We start from the raw sequence: 15,345 nt of genomic DNA, 5'->3' as shown, positions 1-15,345 counted from the left end.
AGTTGAATGGTTTAGCACAGGTGTATGATTAGGTACAGACCATTTGTGAAAAGAATACGGACCATAACGTATGACATTTTCACTCTGCGAGTTGTGTTGCAAGAGGAGGGCAGTGGCAGTTTGAATCGCTTTGGCTCGCGGTTGTGCTTCAATACCGGTGCAACACGGCCCCTGGGGATAGCGATCAAGCCCGATCCTGATGAAATTTTCCCACTATGATCAAGAATGGTCACTGCTGCATGGTCTAACAATCTGGATCGAGTTGGCTGAGCTCAGTCAGCATGACGGTTCTGAAAACAGCCTACATTCACAATCAATTGGATTTTAATCGTGCAAAATTGTGGTCGAAAGTGCCTGTGTAGAAGCACCCAATCCGAATCGGACTTGATCACGATGCAATGTGCCTGTGTGACTGGGATAAAAATGCGCCATTTTTTTATGCTACGATAGAAAACAATTCATGACTGTGCTCCTTGACAGGATAGATCTAAAACCGTCGTCTCAATGAAGAAAAACAGTGGGGCTGAAATGCCTGCACGAGCTTTATAATAAAAACTTGAAAATATATCCAGACTTATATCTACGGTGTCCGGTACAAGTATCAGCTCGTACAAATCACCCCCATGCCATTCAGGCCAAGGTACCAATGGCTGACACATTCAAATTTTCACGTCTCATAAGAACCATTGTTGAGTGGAACAGACTCTATGCCAACGTGTTTGCAGGATGCCACTGAGCCTAAATGTTTCTGCAGAGGCTGGAAATGTTTCTTGCGTAAATGTGTTTGAAATGTACTCCCGCTTTATAACAGCCTGTAAGGGCTTAACAGTATCGGAAATAAATAAAAATAAAATAAATAAACCCCAGTTACATTTCAGAACCCCCGCAACTAACTATGTGAGATGGATGAACGAATGAATAGCTCATTTAGTATTGACAGGATGGCTCATTAGCCTAAGTAAGGAAGGGGATGACATTTATTTATTTATTTATTTAATATACCTTACAGGCCCATTTAAGGGCATTGGATATGGGGGGCACAAAGTAAGTGTTTCAACAGGAGTAAACAATATAAATATCAATACAGGCATTGACAAGATAAGTAAAGCGAAGTTCAATAAATGTTTATCTAGGCTAAGCTTTAGACAGCGTAAACACAGTAATATACTCATACACACAAAAAATACAAAAATACAAGTGTGAAAAACAGGGAAGGAAAGCAGGTGAATAACATCCTTATACAATGTTTCTACAGGAAGCCTTGCAATTCTTTGCGAAAGGCATCGTGATTTGTTAAGCACGCAATGTTATCAGGAAGACTGTTCCATATGGTTACCGCACGTGGCAGTGCTGATGCGTTAAATGACAGTGCATTGCCATATATGCGCTTCAAACCATGGCTATTGTTAAGGCGACGTGACGTGCGCGCTGGTACTTCAAGCTGCAACATATGAGGTCGGTTACCATGGACGTATCTATGGAAAAGGCAAAGAAGACTTATCGTGCGACGAGTTTCAAGTGGCTGGAGCGAAATATCTACTTTAATCTTAGTTTTGCTGCAAGTTCTGTCATAGTTACTTGTGATGAAGCGCAATGGCTTGTTCTGAATTATTTCTAGCATATCAACTAAATAATTTTGATGTGGTGACCATACTGAAGACGCAAATTCGAACTGCAGGTGAACAAAAGTCTGATATGCTAATTTACGAACTGTAGCAGGGGATTTACACAAGTTCCGGCGAAGATAACCCAGAGTTTTCAAAGCTCTTGCGCAGACAGCTGTTATGTGTGCACTCCAGGAAAGATTAGTTGTAAGTTCAATGCCAAGGTACTAGTAGAACGATGTCGGAGGTATGGCGGTGTTATTTAGGATGTAAGAAAAGTGAGAGTTTGAATGTTTTTGCGAGAAGGAAATAGCTTCACATTTATCTGAGTTCAGGGTCATCTGCCACGTACTGCACCAGAAACTGACAAGGTTAAAATCGTTCTGCAATACTAAATGGTCATCAGATGTTTTTATCGTACGGTATAAAATGCAATCGTCAGCGAAAAGCCTTATCTGTGATGACATGTTTTGTGGAAGGTCATTAATGAAAATTAAGAAAATAAGAGGACCAAGGACACTGCCTTGCGGTATGCCAGAAGTAACATCAGAAGTAAGCGATGAGTGGTTATTAACAACAGTGAACTGTTGCCGCAAGGAGAGAAAGTTTCGGAGCCAAGATAAAGTTAATGAATCCAGCCGGAGCGGGGATATTTTTGAGATGAGGCGACAATGAGCGACACGATCAAATGCTTTGGAAAGATCTATAAAAATACAAAGTCAGTCTGTTGTTTGTTATTCATGCTGGAATGTAATTCTGTTGTAAATTCGAGCAACTGAGTTTCACAAGATAAGCCTTTTCTGAATCCATGCTGGTTGAACATAAACATAAAGCATGAACATAAAGAGCATAGATAACCAATAATAATAAAAAATGAATAATAGTGAATAAAGGTGGGAGGTTACAACATAGAAAATAGTAGGATTGTGAAGAGAACTGGCCATGCGGTATCCAATCATGCGTATTATTCCCGCCTCTCTTTTGTGGGTTTAGCAGTCCTTTGACTTCCACAGAGGCCCAACCCATGCCACCCTGCACTGCTTTATTGTTGCTTGTACCATGGGCTCCCACAGCCGACTGGCCCACCAATCTTCTGGTTAACTTCCAACCCCAACAAGATATCCGATGCACAGAATGACATTTGTGAACGTTAGGGCTGGTACCATTACTCCTTTCCAGATACCACGCACGACCTCAAATTTTCTGTGACCCCAAAGTGGCTTATGTTTCATTATTACAGCATTCCACTTCCCCTTTATTTTCAGATTCTCTTGGTGGGTGCTTGAGTACGTCTTTCCCTCGTTTATTTATATTGCTTGACTATGGATATTACTTGCTGTTGAATTGACACCACTCGTATCTTCATTAAAGATAAAAATTCCCTATTTGCCTGTGCTAAACATAGGCCTAGATTTGCCACTGCAATGCCACAGATATTGGCGAGTGCCTGTAAAAAATCTCTTTTATTGTCCGCTAGTAGCACTATGTCGTCCACATACATCAGTACGGAGACCTTCTGTTGCATCCTTTGCCCATTACGCATGTAGGATAAATCAAACCCTAATTCACAGTTTTCCAGTTGCCTTTCTACGCCCTTAACAACAAAGACTGAACAACAATCAAGATAGAGGCATATTGTTTGGGCTATCTGTGAATTTCCTTAACTTCATTGCATTTCTGGCCTTCCTGTACAATCTGTAGGTGGTACTCTCCGCATATCTCCTTCGACACCTCCAAAAAGTTATTGGCTATGCCTTCGTGCTTAAGTCCCTGTCCACACTGTTATAAGCTCCTTTACAATCTAGAACGTCCACAAATGTCTGTTCTGAGCTACTGAAATCTCTGTGCACTGAGTTAAGTGTAAAAATATTATCCGCTAAGTGCCTACCTGGTCTCTGCTTGCTGTAGTTTCCCCAATATATGTTTTCTTCACCCACTTTGACAGCTCTAATTTTATGGCTTGCACTGCCATTATATTTATTACCAACATTACTGTAATTAGCCTGTATGAGCTCATCTTATCCTTATTGCCCTTGCCTTAGCAGATGAGGTTCCTCTTGCTTTCATGCCATCCAAGCGGAATTTTCTTTGTTTTAATCACTTCCTCTATGGCATTAGTCAACAGCGCCTTTCTACATCTGCACAACATTACAACATGTCCAAATTACAATGTACAGTCAAACTCCGTGATAACGAAAGTCCTCAACAATGAAATTCTCACAACAAAATATTTCAGAGTTCCTGGCGGAGGCACATAGGAGTACAAATATTTCATATCGCTCAACAAGAACACATCTTCAACCGGCAGCCCCGCAACAACGAAAATTTCTGCCATAGCGGGTCACCAGTTTCCTTTGCATGGTCTCAACATAACATAAAAAGGGAAATCCTATTAGAAAATGTGCTAAAACATGTTTTTTAATCACTTTAGAAACTTGCTTGCTGTCACCTGTTGTTGCTCACTTAGGGGCTAGTTGTAGCGCATAACTCGTTTTTGCTGGCAATCATACGATGCCGCTTGACCTCCAGCTGCGACTTTGGCAAAAGCTGCCAGGCAACTTGTTTCGCAACCCTCGTTGTCCTCGTCGTGCTTGGCCATTGTGTGCGGCAGTAAGCATTGTGAAATGACTCCTCGAGTTAAAAAACACAAGTTTCTCAAGCTCTTAGAGAAATCTCAAATCATCACAGAAGCAACAACTGGAAAAAAGAAGATGGATATCGCTGTCGAGTTCGGAGATACCGTGCAGTTTCCTGTAAACCACTTTAAAATCCAAAGACAGCACCTTGGTGGCGCTGAAGAATGGAGCATGAGGGGAGCACAAGACTGTAGCCGCTGCGGCTTTTGAAGACATGGACCAGGCCGTGTACAAGTGGTTCCTGGACAAGCATGCACACTGCTATCTGGCAGATTGTTGCAGCAGAAAGCCGTCGACTTTGCATGCATTCTGGGGCACAATGAATTCAAAGCGGATGCCGGCTGGCTGAGCCGCTTTAAAGCATGACACAACATTGCCTCCAAAGTGAGTTCTGGAGAATGCACAAGAGTTAACAAGGAGGACGCAGTGAACTGGATGTGAGAGACACGGGAAGCTATCACGGATGAGTAAAAACTCCACACAACGGCGACGAGATGGGATTGTTTTATAAGATGCTTCCGTCATGGACGATAGATTTGAAGGGCCAGAAATGTCATGGCGGCAAGCAAAGCAAGAAGCGCACAACAATTCTTCTCTGCATGAACACGTGGACGGTTCCGATAAGCATCCGCTCATAGTCATTGGCAGGAGCAAAAAGCCATGGTGTTTAAAGGTGCATTGAAGGCTGCCCGTTGAATGCATGGCCAGCCAAAAATCATGGATGGCACGCGCTATCTTCGCAACCTGGCTGGAAGCCTTCAACATGAGCATGTGATGAGCAGGCAGGGCTGTATGCCTTCTCGTGGACAACTCCACTGAACCTTGTGTTGATGTCATTTTTTCGAATGTCTGACTGGTATTGTTCCCAGCAAACTGCACCACCGTCCTTCAGTCTTTCGACCAAGGAGTCATCAGCAGCTTGAAGGGTGCCTACCGTCAAAGGTTTATTCAGAGGATGCTGCTCAACATCGAGTACAAATGCACAATGGAAGTGGACCTTTTCATGGCCCTAGAGATGGTTGCTGCATGATAACGAAAGCGAGCATGATCAAAAACTGCTCCAAACACGTGGTATTTAATAAACAGCAGGCGTCAGCTGCATCGTCAGAGTCTGAGTGGCCAGCAGAAGAAAATGGAAGTGTGGCTGCTGATGTACTTTCCACACTGAGCAAGGCATGGGATGCACTTCGGGGTGTGGACGAAACTGTGTCGACGGCTCGGGTCTACATGGCTTCCTGTCGGTCAACGATGACTTGGTCGTCCAAGAGAAACTAACGGATGACGCCACAGCCAGCAGCGTGCGCAGCAATGACCACAGCGGCGACAACACCGCAGCCAAGTGGGCAAGCCCGCGAGGTGTGCTCAACGACACTGCGCGGTCATTTCTCGAGACGCATGATGACAACATGGCCAGGCAACATATTCTGAGTTGTGAGGATTAAGCATTAAAACTTCTCCGAGGCCATGGATGGCAGACTGAGGTTACGAATTCTTTCAAGAAAACGCGATTCCTCTGTTATGAACCATTTTTGTCTGCCTTCTCTCATTTTCGCAATAAAAAAATTCTTGCGAGAATGATAAAAATTCCTGTCCCTGACGATTTTGTTGTTGCGGGGTTCAACTGTATGTGTACGATGTTAAGAACTTAATATTTAGTGAAATTTAGCTGCATAAAAATGTTGTTGGTGACAATTGCAGAATTGCACATGCATACCTGTATGCAGCTGTGCTACAAATTTAAAAAGGCAAAGTTATTTAATTTCTCTTGAATCTCCTATTTTTTTAATAACTGGAAATGGTCATTTTCAAGCATCCAGCCTTTTCAGTACAGTTCTCAATATAGCACAAGGCATTTTATCAGGCTAGCTTATAGTTCAAGGGCTCACCTTACATTGTGCAAACATGGAATTCTTCTAGGTATACAGATTTGGGGACGCCTGGTGCATTACATCCAGTGAAGCAAGTGTCCAAACTACGCAGTAGTCACACGCTTTAGACTCTCGAGTCACTTGAGCCTGGTGTGCAGTCAAAGGACACGTATATGAGCTTTGCTCTCTGCATCTACCAGTTCCCATGACACATGGCATCATCCAAAAGGCACCTTGGAGGCCGGACGCTGTTCGTTGTCTTGGGCCTGTTAACACTGAAGCACAGCGTTACATGACTCCAGAGTCCCACTTCATCAGAATGCCCTAAACAAACTAATGACTAGTGCATCTATTTTTTACAAATATTTAAATTCTTTTCATAAGCTATAAAAGGTCAATATCCAGAATAAATTATTTTTTTATTGTAATTATGGCAACCAGCCTAAACTGGCTTAAATATTTCTACAACAGCTGCAACATTAGTGCTGTGTTTGAGAAATTTATTTGGAGGTCTTATGAACACTCACTCATAATTCATGACTGAAGAGGACATAAACACAAAAGTGACGTCGGCAGTCCACATACCTATGAGGTCCCTGGCACGAGCTGGGTTAGCATAAGGGTAGAGTATCTCATTAAGCCTTGGGTCTCGCTGTTCCTTGTTGAGGAAGTCCACTAGCTGGTCGACCGTCATTGCCTTTTTCTTGGAACCACCGCAGAGGCGCTCAAAGATGGCATCCACCTGTAAAGGACACAAATAAATGCATGAATTCTTTTTTATTGAAAAAAGGGAGGACCAAAGGACACAAAAATGTCACGCAATGGTATATCTTCATGCAAGACCACCCCTGTAGTACACGACGAAACCGAAGGGATTTTTTTTTTTATTATTATGGGGTTTTACGTGCCAAAACCACTTTCTGATTATGAGGCACGCCGTAGTGGGGGACTCCGGAAATTTCGACCACCTGGGGTTCTTTAACGTGCACCTAAATCTAAGTACACGGGTGTTTTCGCATTTCGCCCCCATCGAAATGCGGCCGCCGTGGCCGGGATTCGATCCCGCGACCTCGTGCTCAGCAGCCTAACACCATAGCCACTGAGCAACCACGGCGGGTCGAAGGGATTATGTCGCTCACGAAAAGATTTAACTTCCCTAGGTTTTGCTGCTTGTCAGCACCATTTCACTGACTACAGCAAGTTCGTCGACAGTGCTCCCAGTGTGCGACGTGGATGACAACCGCTCCCCTTCTCCTCACTTCCCATCACCTGCCAACCTACATGTGCACATCTTCCATACTGTGCACGCCAAATCGACCCGTGACCACATCGGAATGGGATATAAAAGACTGTCCACACCTGTTCTTCATCAGCGGGCACGGCGAAACCGAAGGGATTATGTCGTTCACGAAAATATTTATGTTCCTTCCGCAGGTTAGTTTGTCTGTTTCTACATTCCGCAGTAACGATATTACATTGGTGGTTCTACCATGCCCACGGACATGCTTGGCAATTGCTTACGACTGTTTCTGTATGTGTAGATTGCTCGTCTGTGGAGACATTAAAGAAAACCCGCACCCTACAGTTGAAGAAATGGTTGAGAGCCTTTAGGCAGGGCAAGCAAGCATATTAACTGAGCGAACTGATATTTGGGAGTGTCTTACACTGAATGAACAAGCTGTTGTCACTCTTAATACACGATTGAATGCAATCGATAAGCTACTGCTTGAAATTAGCAAAAAACTTCCCAAATTCAAACACTAGAAGACAAAATTCGGGCTTTAGATCAAGTAGTTATGAAGCAAAACAAAAAACTAACTGACCTTGAAGACCACAGTCGCCGATCAAACTTAGTTGTCTTCGGTGTCAAAGAGCAAGACGATGAATACGATAAAACGTTACGAAAAGATGTCATTGATGACATTTTTTCAAAAGAACTGCTGCAATCATGCAAATCTATCGCGTGTATTCGTCATCTTGGAAGACTGCCAGAAAAAAGACCCGTTATCATATATTTCCTAGACTTTTCGGAAAAAGAGGCCGTTTTTTGCAACGTGTGTAAGGTTAAGGGTAGTGGTATATGTATCCAGAATTATTACAGCAAAGAAACTCTGAGAAACGAAAACATCTTTGGGAAACTGTCAAACGGTATGTCGACAATGGAAAACATGCTTTTCTTACCAATGACAAACTGAAATTTGATGGCTGCGTTTATGCTTGGAATGACAGTATATCTCAACGAGTTGTCGTGAGCCGCGAAAACAAAACTTCCAGTAATGCATGGCAGAACACGTGCGCCATTTCTAAAACCCTGCGAGTGCTAAATTTCAATGCTAGAAGTATAATAAATGATGTAGAACAGCTTGAATGCCTCCTTTTCAGATATGACCCCCCATATTGCAATTGTCACAGAAATCTGGTTGCATGATGGTGTTGGCAACGAACTACTGGTATCACCATCACATAAGATGTTCTGTCAGGACCGTGGATCGAGGTGAGGAGGTATTGCAATTATTCTAAAAAACATGCTTTCTGCAAAAATACTTCCTCAGATCGAAAACCATGGGAGTCTGTTTTTGAAAGTTAATTGTTGGGGACATGTAGTGGTATGCACAGTTTATAGGCCACCATCATCCCCTCCCGAGTTCTTGTCCTCACTGCGCGACTACATGACTGTGCTGAAACACCGGAAAATTATCATGGCCAGTGATTTCAACCTACCCGCAGTTAACTGGCTGCACAGGCCCGAGATGCAGCTGGCCGATAGCCCTCTTTATGACATAATGTTTGCATGTGACATGGAGCAAGTTGTGCTTGAAAACACGCGTGATAATGCTCATACTGGTTCAATTTTGGATCTTGTACTTCTTAACAAAAATATCATAGAGCTCAACGTCCGAGTGGAGGAGGGCCTATCTGACCACAAGCTTGTGCTGGTCAGTAGTAGGCTTGATAGTTGTGAAAGGAAGCATGTTAAGGCCTGCTAAACTATTAAAGACATTATTAATGCCAATGATCAATCTATCCTTGATGAACTTTGGAAGCTGGTCGGCAACTTACCAAAAACTGATGTTACTTCACTGTGGCATGCGTTTGTGACCTGCGTTACCTGCTGCACTGATTCCTTCATGCCGACTAAACGCATTAAACCACAACAAAGAAACCCTTGGATTGACAGAGAAATTATACATATAAAGCGCAGGTTAAAATAGGCCAAAAAGCACCGGAACAAAACCCTCAAGTTATTCGCCACCTGCAAGTCCAGCTTTCAGACACATTGTCTATTGCCCGACAAAAATATTTTTCTAATACTTTGCCGAATTACATAAAAACCAGTCCCGATAAATTTTGGTGATATCTTGGCAGTGGAAACACATTTGCAAGAAATAAGGCAATGCGACATTGTGATCACCAATCCTCAGGAAATATCTAACATAATGAATGAATATTTCCATTCTGTGTTCACCTAGGCTGACAGTCATAGAGGCTTCGTCTTCTTCGTGCCAAGTGCCAGACTTCATATCTTTTGAAGGCGTGTTTTCCTTATTGCTAAATGTTAAAGAAAAATCTTCTGGGGAGCCAGATGGCATACCAAATTCTTTTCTTCGCCGTTATGCCGAGCCTGTTGCACACATCTTAACAGCTGTCTTTGCTCTATCTATGAGTACAGCAACTTTACCTGATGACTGGCTTGTGGCTCGTGTCATTGCAGTCCACAAGAAGGGTGATCGCCTAGCATTGAAAACTATCGGCCCATTTCGTTAACATCCACGTGCTGTAAAATACTAGAACACATCATTGCTCATTACATAACTAATTTTCTTGAAAGCAGCAACTTGCTCTCTCCATTTCAGCATGGCTTTTGAAAGAAACTGTCGACATGTATGCAACTTTAGCAACTGTTCAGGAAATCTCTCTAACGCTTTATTCTTCTGGACAAGTTGATCTTATCTTCCTTGATTTCAGTAAACCGTTTCATTACATCCCTTGTCACGTGGTTGGTGCTGCGCGGGGCACGAGCACGCAGGGACGGACCGAAACGTGCGGCCGCTTGTTTGGACGAAAAGGGAATGCCCCCTTCTTTATTGGGCTCGAACATATATACACACACACAGATCACAGGGGGCGCCACACTCTGGTGGCAGCCTAACAAATGGGGCTGAAATGTGGTGACCTCTACATCTCCCCCCTTGAAGCATTGGAGGTTAGACGGGAGAGATTCAGGAAGCCAGACACCTCAAAGTTTCACAAGTTCAAACGGCGTGGCGGAACGATAGGCCGGCCGTAACGTGTTCGAGTCACACCGTCACTGCGGTCCCTGGCTGCAGGGGACTGTTGCACGGACTGTCCGAGGGGGACCGTTGATTCCACGATGTTGGCAGGCCGAGGCTCCTGACAGCGAACTTGCTGCAGTGGTGGTGGTTCCTCTCCGGAGGCAGTAGTCCCAAAAGGCACTAGGTGACGCCGGTTGCGCTGTAGGGTGCCACCTCGCTCCGTTTCCACCACGTAGCTTCTTGGTCTTTGCCCCGGACTGAGGACCGTAGCCTGCACTTGATCAGGTCGCACCCAGACACTCTGACCTGTTTGGAGTGGTGGCAAGTCTCGAGCTGCATGATGCCTGTTGTAATTGTCGGCCTGCTTCTGCTTGTAAGTCGCATCCTTGGCGACTACTTCTTTCATTGGGGGCCAGTTGGGACATAGCTGGGAGCCTTGCTTTGGGACTCTGGTTCCGAGTTGACGTCCCATCAACAGCTGGGCTGGACTAAAGCCGTTGACTCCTGGAGTGTGTCTATAGCTGAGCAGAGCCAGATAAGGATCCTTTGACTTGCGAAGCAGGTCCTTGATAGTACGCACCATCCTCTCCGCCTCTCCGTTCGATTGAGCGTAGTGTGGACTGCTGGCCCTGTGGTTAAAGCCGTATGACGCTGCAAACGCCGCGAACTCTTGCGAGGAGAACGGTGGGCCGTTGTCTGACCCGACTTCTTGCGGGATTCCATGGCGGGCAAAGATAGATTTGAGAGCATCGATGACTGCCTGAGCTGTCATGCTCCTCAGGGTCACCACCTCAGGGAACCTTGAGTAATAGTCCACCACCAGGATGAACGGCTGGCCGTTGAGGTGGAACAAGTCCATACCAAGGAATTCCCAGGGATGTCCAGGTAGGGTTGTGGAGAGCAGGGGCTCGGCTAAGTTCACGCGGGTGGAAGCGCACTGTTCACAGTTGGCAACGAGAGAGGCGATGTCTGTCGAGATACCGGGTCACCAAACTGACTCCCGAGCTAGGGCTTTGGTCCTGTTGATGCCCTGATGACCTTCATGCAACAGCGTCAAGACCGCTGGCCGAAGGGACGATGGGATGACTAACCGGGCGCCCTTCAACAGAACACCTTCGCAGACAGAGAGCTCGTCTGCCACCGAGGCGTACTTTGTAAGGTGCAGTGGTATCGTGGTCTTTTTAGGCCAACCATTCTGGCAGTAGGAAGCGAGGGCTTTGCACTCGCCATCGGACTCTTGTGCCTGTCGCACGTCTTTAGGGCTGAGTGGCAAGACTTCCGACATGCAGCCAACTACCTGTGCTGCAAAAAGTTCGATAGTGTCTACAGGAGTGGGTGGCTTGTAGGTGATGCGCGACAACGTATCAGCTGTGGCTAGCAGCTTTCCTGGCACGTGCAGCATACGGAACTGGTATCGCATGGTCTTCAGCCGTAGTCTCTGAATACGAGGAGGCAACACATCAAGTTCCATCTTGCCCAGAAGCGAAACGAGTGGCAGGTGGTCAGTCTCGATGTCGAAGGGGATGCCACGGACGAACTCGTCGAACCTTTGGGTAGCCGACGTCGTTGCCAAAGCTTCTTTTTCAGTCTGGCTGCAACGCTGCTCGGTATCGGTCATTGACCTAGAAGCGAATGCGACTGGGTGGCGCTCTCCTGAAGGTTGCGTCTGTAGCAAAACTGCGCCAAGTCCGAATGAGCTTGCGTCTGCAGACACCGTAGTGGCGTACGACGGGTGGTACTTGGCCCTGCACCTGTCTGACGTCAAGAGTTCCTTGATTTTCTCGAACGCTGCCTTTTGCTCGTGCTGCCACACCCAACTCGCGGACTTGTTCAGTAAGGCTCTGATGGGAGCCGTGACGTCCGAGATGTGTGGCAAGAACCTGGCAAGATGGTTCACCATTCCGAGCAGTCTTCTAGCGCCAGCGATGTCCGTTGGGGCTTCCATGGCTTTGACTGCTTCGACCTTGCCCGGATCTGGCCTGATGCCCTGTGCTGAGATGACAACTCCGAGGAAGGAGACCTCGGGTACCCCAAAACGACACTTGTCCTGGTTCAATGTGATACCTGCTTTTGCAAGGCGAGATAGCACCTGGCTCAGTCTGGCGTCATGTTCCTGGCGGGTGCGTCCAAAAACCAAAATATCGTCTATCATATTGGCGACTCCTTCTTGGCCCTCCAGGATTCTTGCCATCTGCTTTTGGAAGTACTCTGGTGCGGAGGTGATGCCAAAGGGGAGCCAGCAGAAGCAGTATCGGCCATATGGGGTGATGAATGTCGTAAGCTCTCGGGAGTCTTCAGAGAGCTTCACCTGGTGGAAGCTTGCGGTCGCGTCCAACTTCGAAAAAACTGTTGCGTCGCCGAGGAGGCCAAGGACTTGCTCGACAGTTGGCAGAATATGTCTTTCACGAAGGACGACCTTGTTGAGTTTTGTTAAGTCGACGCAGAGGCGGTAGGAACCATCGCCTTTCCGGACGACGACGAGACCCGAGCACCATGGTGTTGGCTTGTCGACCCTACGGATCACGCCTGCGCTTTACAATTTGTCCAGTTCGCGGCGGACAATCTCGAGCAGCGGAATGGGGATCCTGCGAGGTACGCTTAGCGAGAAGGGTACGGCATCGGGTTTCAACCGGATGGTGTACTCGTCCTTGAGAGTGCCCAATCCATTGAAGAGCTCGGCGTGCAGCGTCGCTTTTGAAGTCTTGAGTTGATCAAGAAACCGAACTACTTGGAGAGCTTGGAGCGCTGGCAGTCCCAGAAGAGGCACAGTGAGAGACTGGATCACGTAGAGGCGCTTACGGCTTGTTTTCCCTTGCCACTGAAGTCGTGCCATATACGAGCCCAGCACGCGCAGCGGCTGTCCTCCCAGGCCAGTGAGCAGAGTGTCGACTTGGTCGAGTGTGGCAGGCAAGGTAGGAAAGTCGCTGGGAACAGCAGATACTTCGGCTCCGGAGTCAACCTTGAACTGCGCTGTGTAGTCGTCAACAGTGACGTCGACGAACTTTGCCGAGGCGGGCGTCGCGACGGCGTGCAGGTGAACGGAGCTGAGCTTGTACTGCTTGAACTTCCGCGAGCGGCATACTTCGGCAAAGTGGCCTTTCTTTTTGCAGAGGTGGAGCGACGGGCCGGGCAGTCAACGTCGATGAGGCGCGCGGCCGCAGAATTCACATGTGGACGGCTCGCGTGAGCGCTCTGCTAGCGACTACGGCGAACGATGCTTAGCTGCTAGCGACTACGGCGAACGATGCTTAGCGGCGGAGCGGCGGCGAGAGGGGAACTTGCTAGCTTTTGCGGTGTCGAGGTTGAGCTCGCGGGAGTGCTCGGTGCGGTTCTGGGGCAACGCCTTTTCCCTGTCGGCGTCTTCGGATTGACGGGCCTGTGTCCAGGCGTCCTGTAGTGTCACCTTCGCGTTCCGGCACAGCTGGTCCGAGAGACGGGAGTCGCGGAGGCCGACGACGAACCGGTCGCGTACGAGCCTTTCCTCGACAGCAGCAGACGGATAGTTACAGCGCTTGACCATCCTGCGCAGTTCTGCGTAGTACGTGTCGACGCTTTCGTCGGGCAGCTGAACGCGTCTGTGGAATCGTGACGATTCGTAAAGCTCGTTTGCCGGGTGCACGAAGTGCTCAGTGAAGCGGGTGGCAACGGCTTGGTATGAAGCGAGCGACTGGGCGTCGAGCGAGAAAGTCTCGAGAAGCGGGCGGGCCTCCGGGCCCATGCAGTACAGTAGCGAGCGTACCTGCATGTCTTCCGACGCTTTCGTCAGTCCTGAAACCACTGCGTAGTCTTCGTAGCGGCTGAGCCATGTCGCCCACGTTGGCGGGTTCGCGAAGTTGAACGGTGCCGGCGGCTGGAAGTTGACGCCGTACAGTTTCGGCGGCTCGCCGGTCTCGAGGGACATCTTCGTGCCTTCCTATAAGGTGAGGGCTAAGGCAGGGAGGCGTTATCCGGCCACTTCTGACACCATGTCGCGTGGTTGGTGCCGCGCGGGGCACGAGCACGCAGGGACGGACCGAAACGTGCGGCCGCTTGGTTGGACGAAAAGGGAATGCCCCCTTCTTTATTGGGCTGGAACATATATACACACACACAGATCACAGGGGGCGCCACACCCTGGTGGCAGCCTAACAAATGGGGCTGAAATGTGGCGACCTCTACACCCTCATGGTAAACTTCTTGGAAAATTTACTAAGTTCGGCCTTCCTACATTTATGATAAAGTGGATAAGAGCCTACCTTTCAAACCATAGTCAGTTCATAGACATTAAGGGCCATGCTTCTACTGCATTACCAGTTTTATCCAGAGTACCTCAAGGAGGCGTACTTGGCCGGATTCTTTTCCTATTCTATGTTGTGGGGATGCGCGACTCTCGCGCGTCCCCGATATGTTTTTCCCGCATGGCGCGTCTCCTGTAATCCGGCTTCGCCGCGTGGCCTGCGTGATGCCCGCGGCGTTCGATGTGGTTGGGGCGCAGTGCGAGAGATGGCGCGAGTGTTGCGCTGCTAACACCGCCAACATGCGAAGTTACTTGGGCGCCGAAAGGAAGGCGCATGCTCTCTTGGGGGTTCGGGAAGCAAGCGGGACGGATGTGCCGCGCGTGCGCCGACCCATGCTTCTGCGAGACCGTCTCGCGTGGCCAGCTTGGAATGCGCCACCGTTCGCATGACAGTACGCGCGAACGACCAGGCGTTGGGATCCAGCATGGGGCGAACCTATTCGCTCGTGAGGTCGCGGTGAGTCGGTGCATGCGCAACCAACGGGTGCAACTGTGGTGCATGCGATCGGTGTGGCAGCACGAAACATATTGCAACGTACAGGAATTGTCTAGCAAGGAACCGGCGGTGCAACGCCTGCCACACGTTGGGCCATTTTGCATCAGTATGCCGAAGAACCCGTATTGTTGAACACGTCTCTTCCGCAGAGACGCTGTCTTCAACTTCCGCAGGGCAGACGTCCGCGTCTG

At 47.9% G+C, this 15,345-nt stretch overlaps 1 protein-coding gene and 1 pseudogene across 3 annotated transcripts in view; one reads left to right on the top strand and one right to left on the bottom strand.

Moving 5' to 3' along the window:
* LOC135911545 (1-phosphatidylinositol 4,5-bisphosphate phosphodiesterase classes I and II-like) overlaps positions 1–15,345 on the bottom strand; it is a 590,731-nt gene that overhangs the window by 322,208 nt on the left and 253,178 nt on the right. For 2 of the 3 annotated variants that reach the window (XM_065443866.2, XM_065443867.2), the window contains exon 5: positions 6,694–6,850. In XM_065443866.2, the coding sequence (XP_065299938.1) occupies positions 6,694–6,850 (157 nt within the window). Of the gene's footprint in view, positions 1–6,693; positions 6,851–14,121; positions 14,421–15,345 lie in introns of those variants that run through there. The other variant, XM_065443868.2, reaches the window with a different exon arrangement.
* The window catches only part of LOC135911544 (tigger transposable element-derived protein 6-like), a 374,082-nt pseudogene continuing 363,489 nt past the window's right edge, over positions 4,753–15,345 (top strand).

This window comes from Dermacentor albipictus, chromosome 7, assembly GCF_038994185.2.
Source record: "Dermacentor albipictus isolate Rhodes 1998 colony chromosome 7, USDA_Dalb.pri_finalv2, whole genome shotgun sequence".
NCBI classification, from domain to species: Eukaryota; Metazoa; Arthropoda; class Arachnida; order Ixodida; family Ixodidae; genus Dermacentor; species Dermacentor albipictus.
Note: the sequence above shows the minus strand (reverse complement) of the source record. Positions and strands in the feature narration are given on the sequence as shown.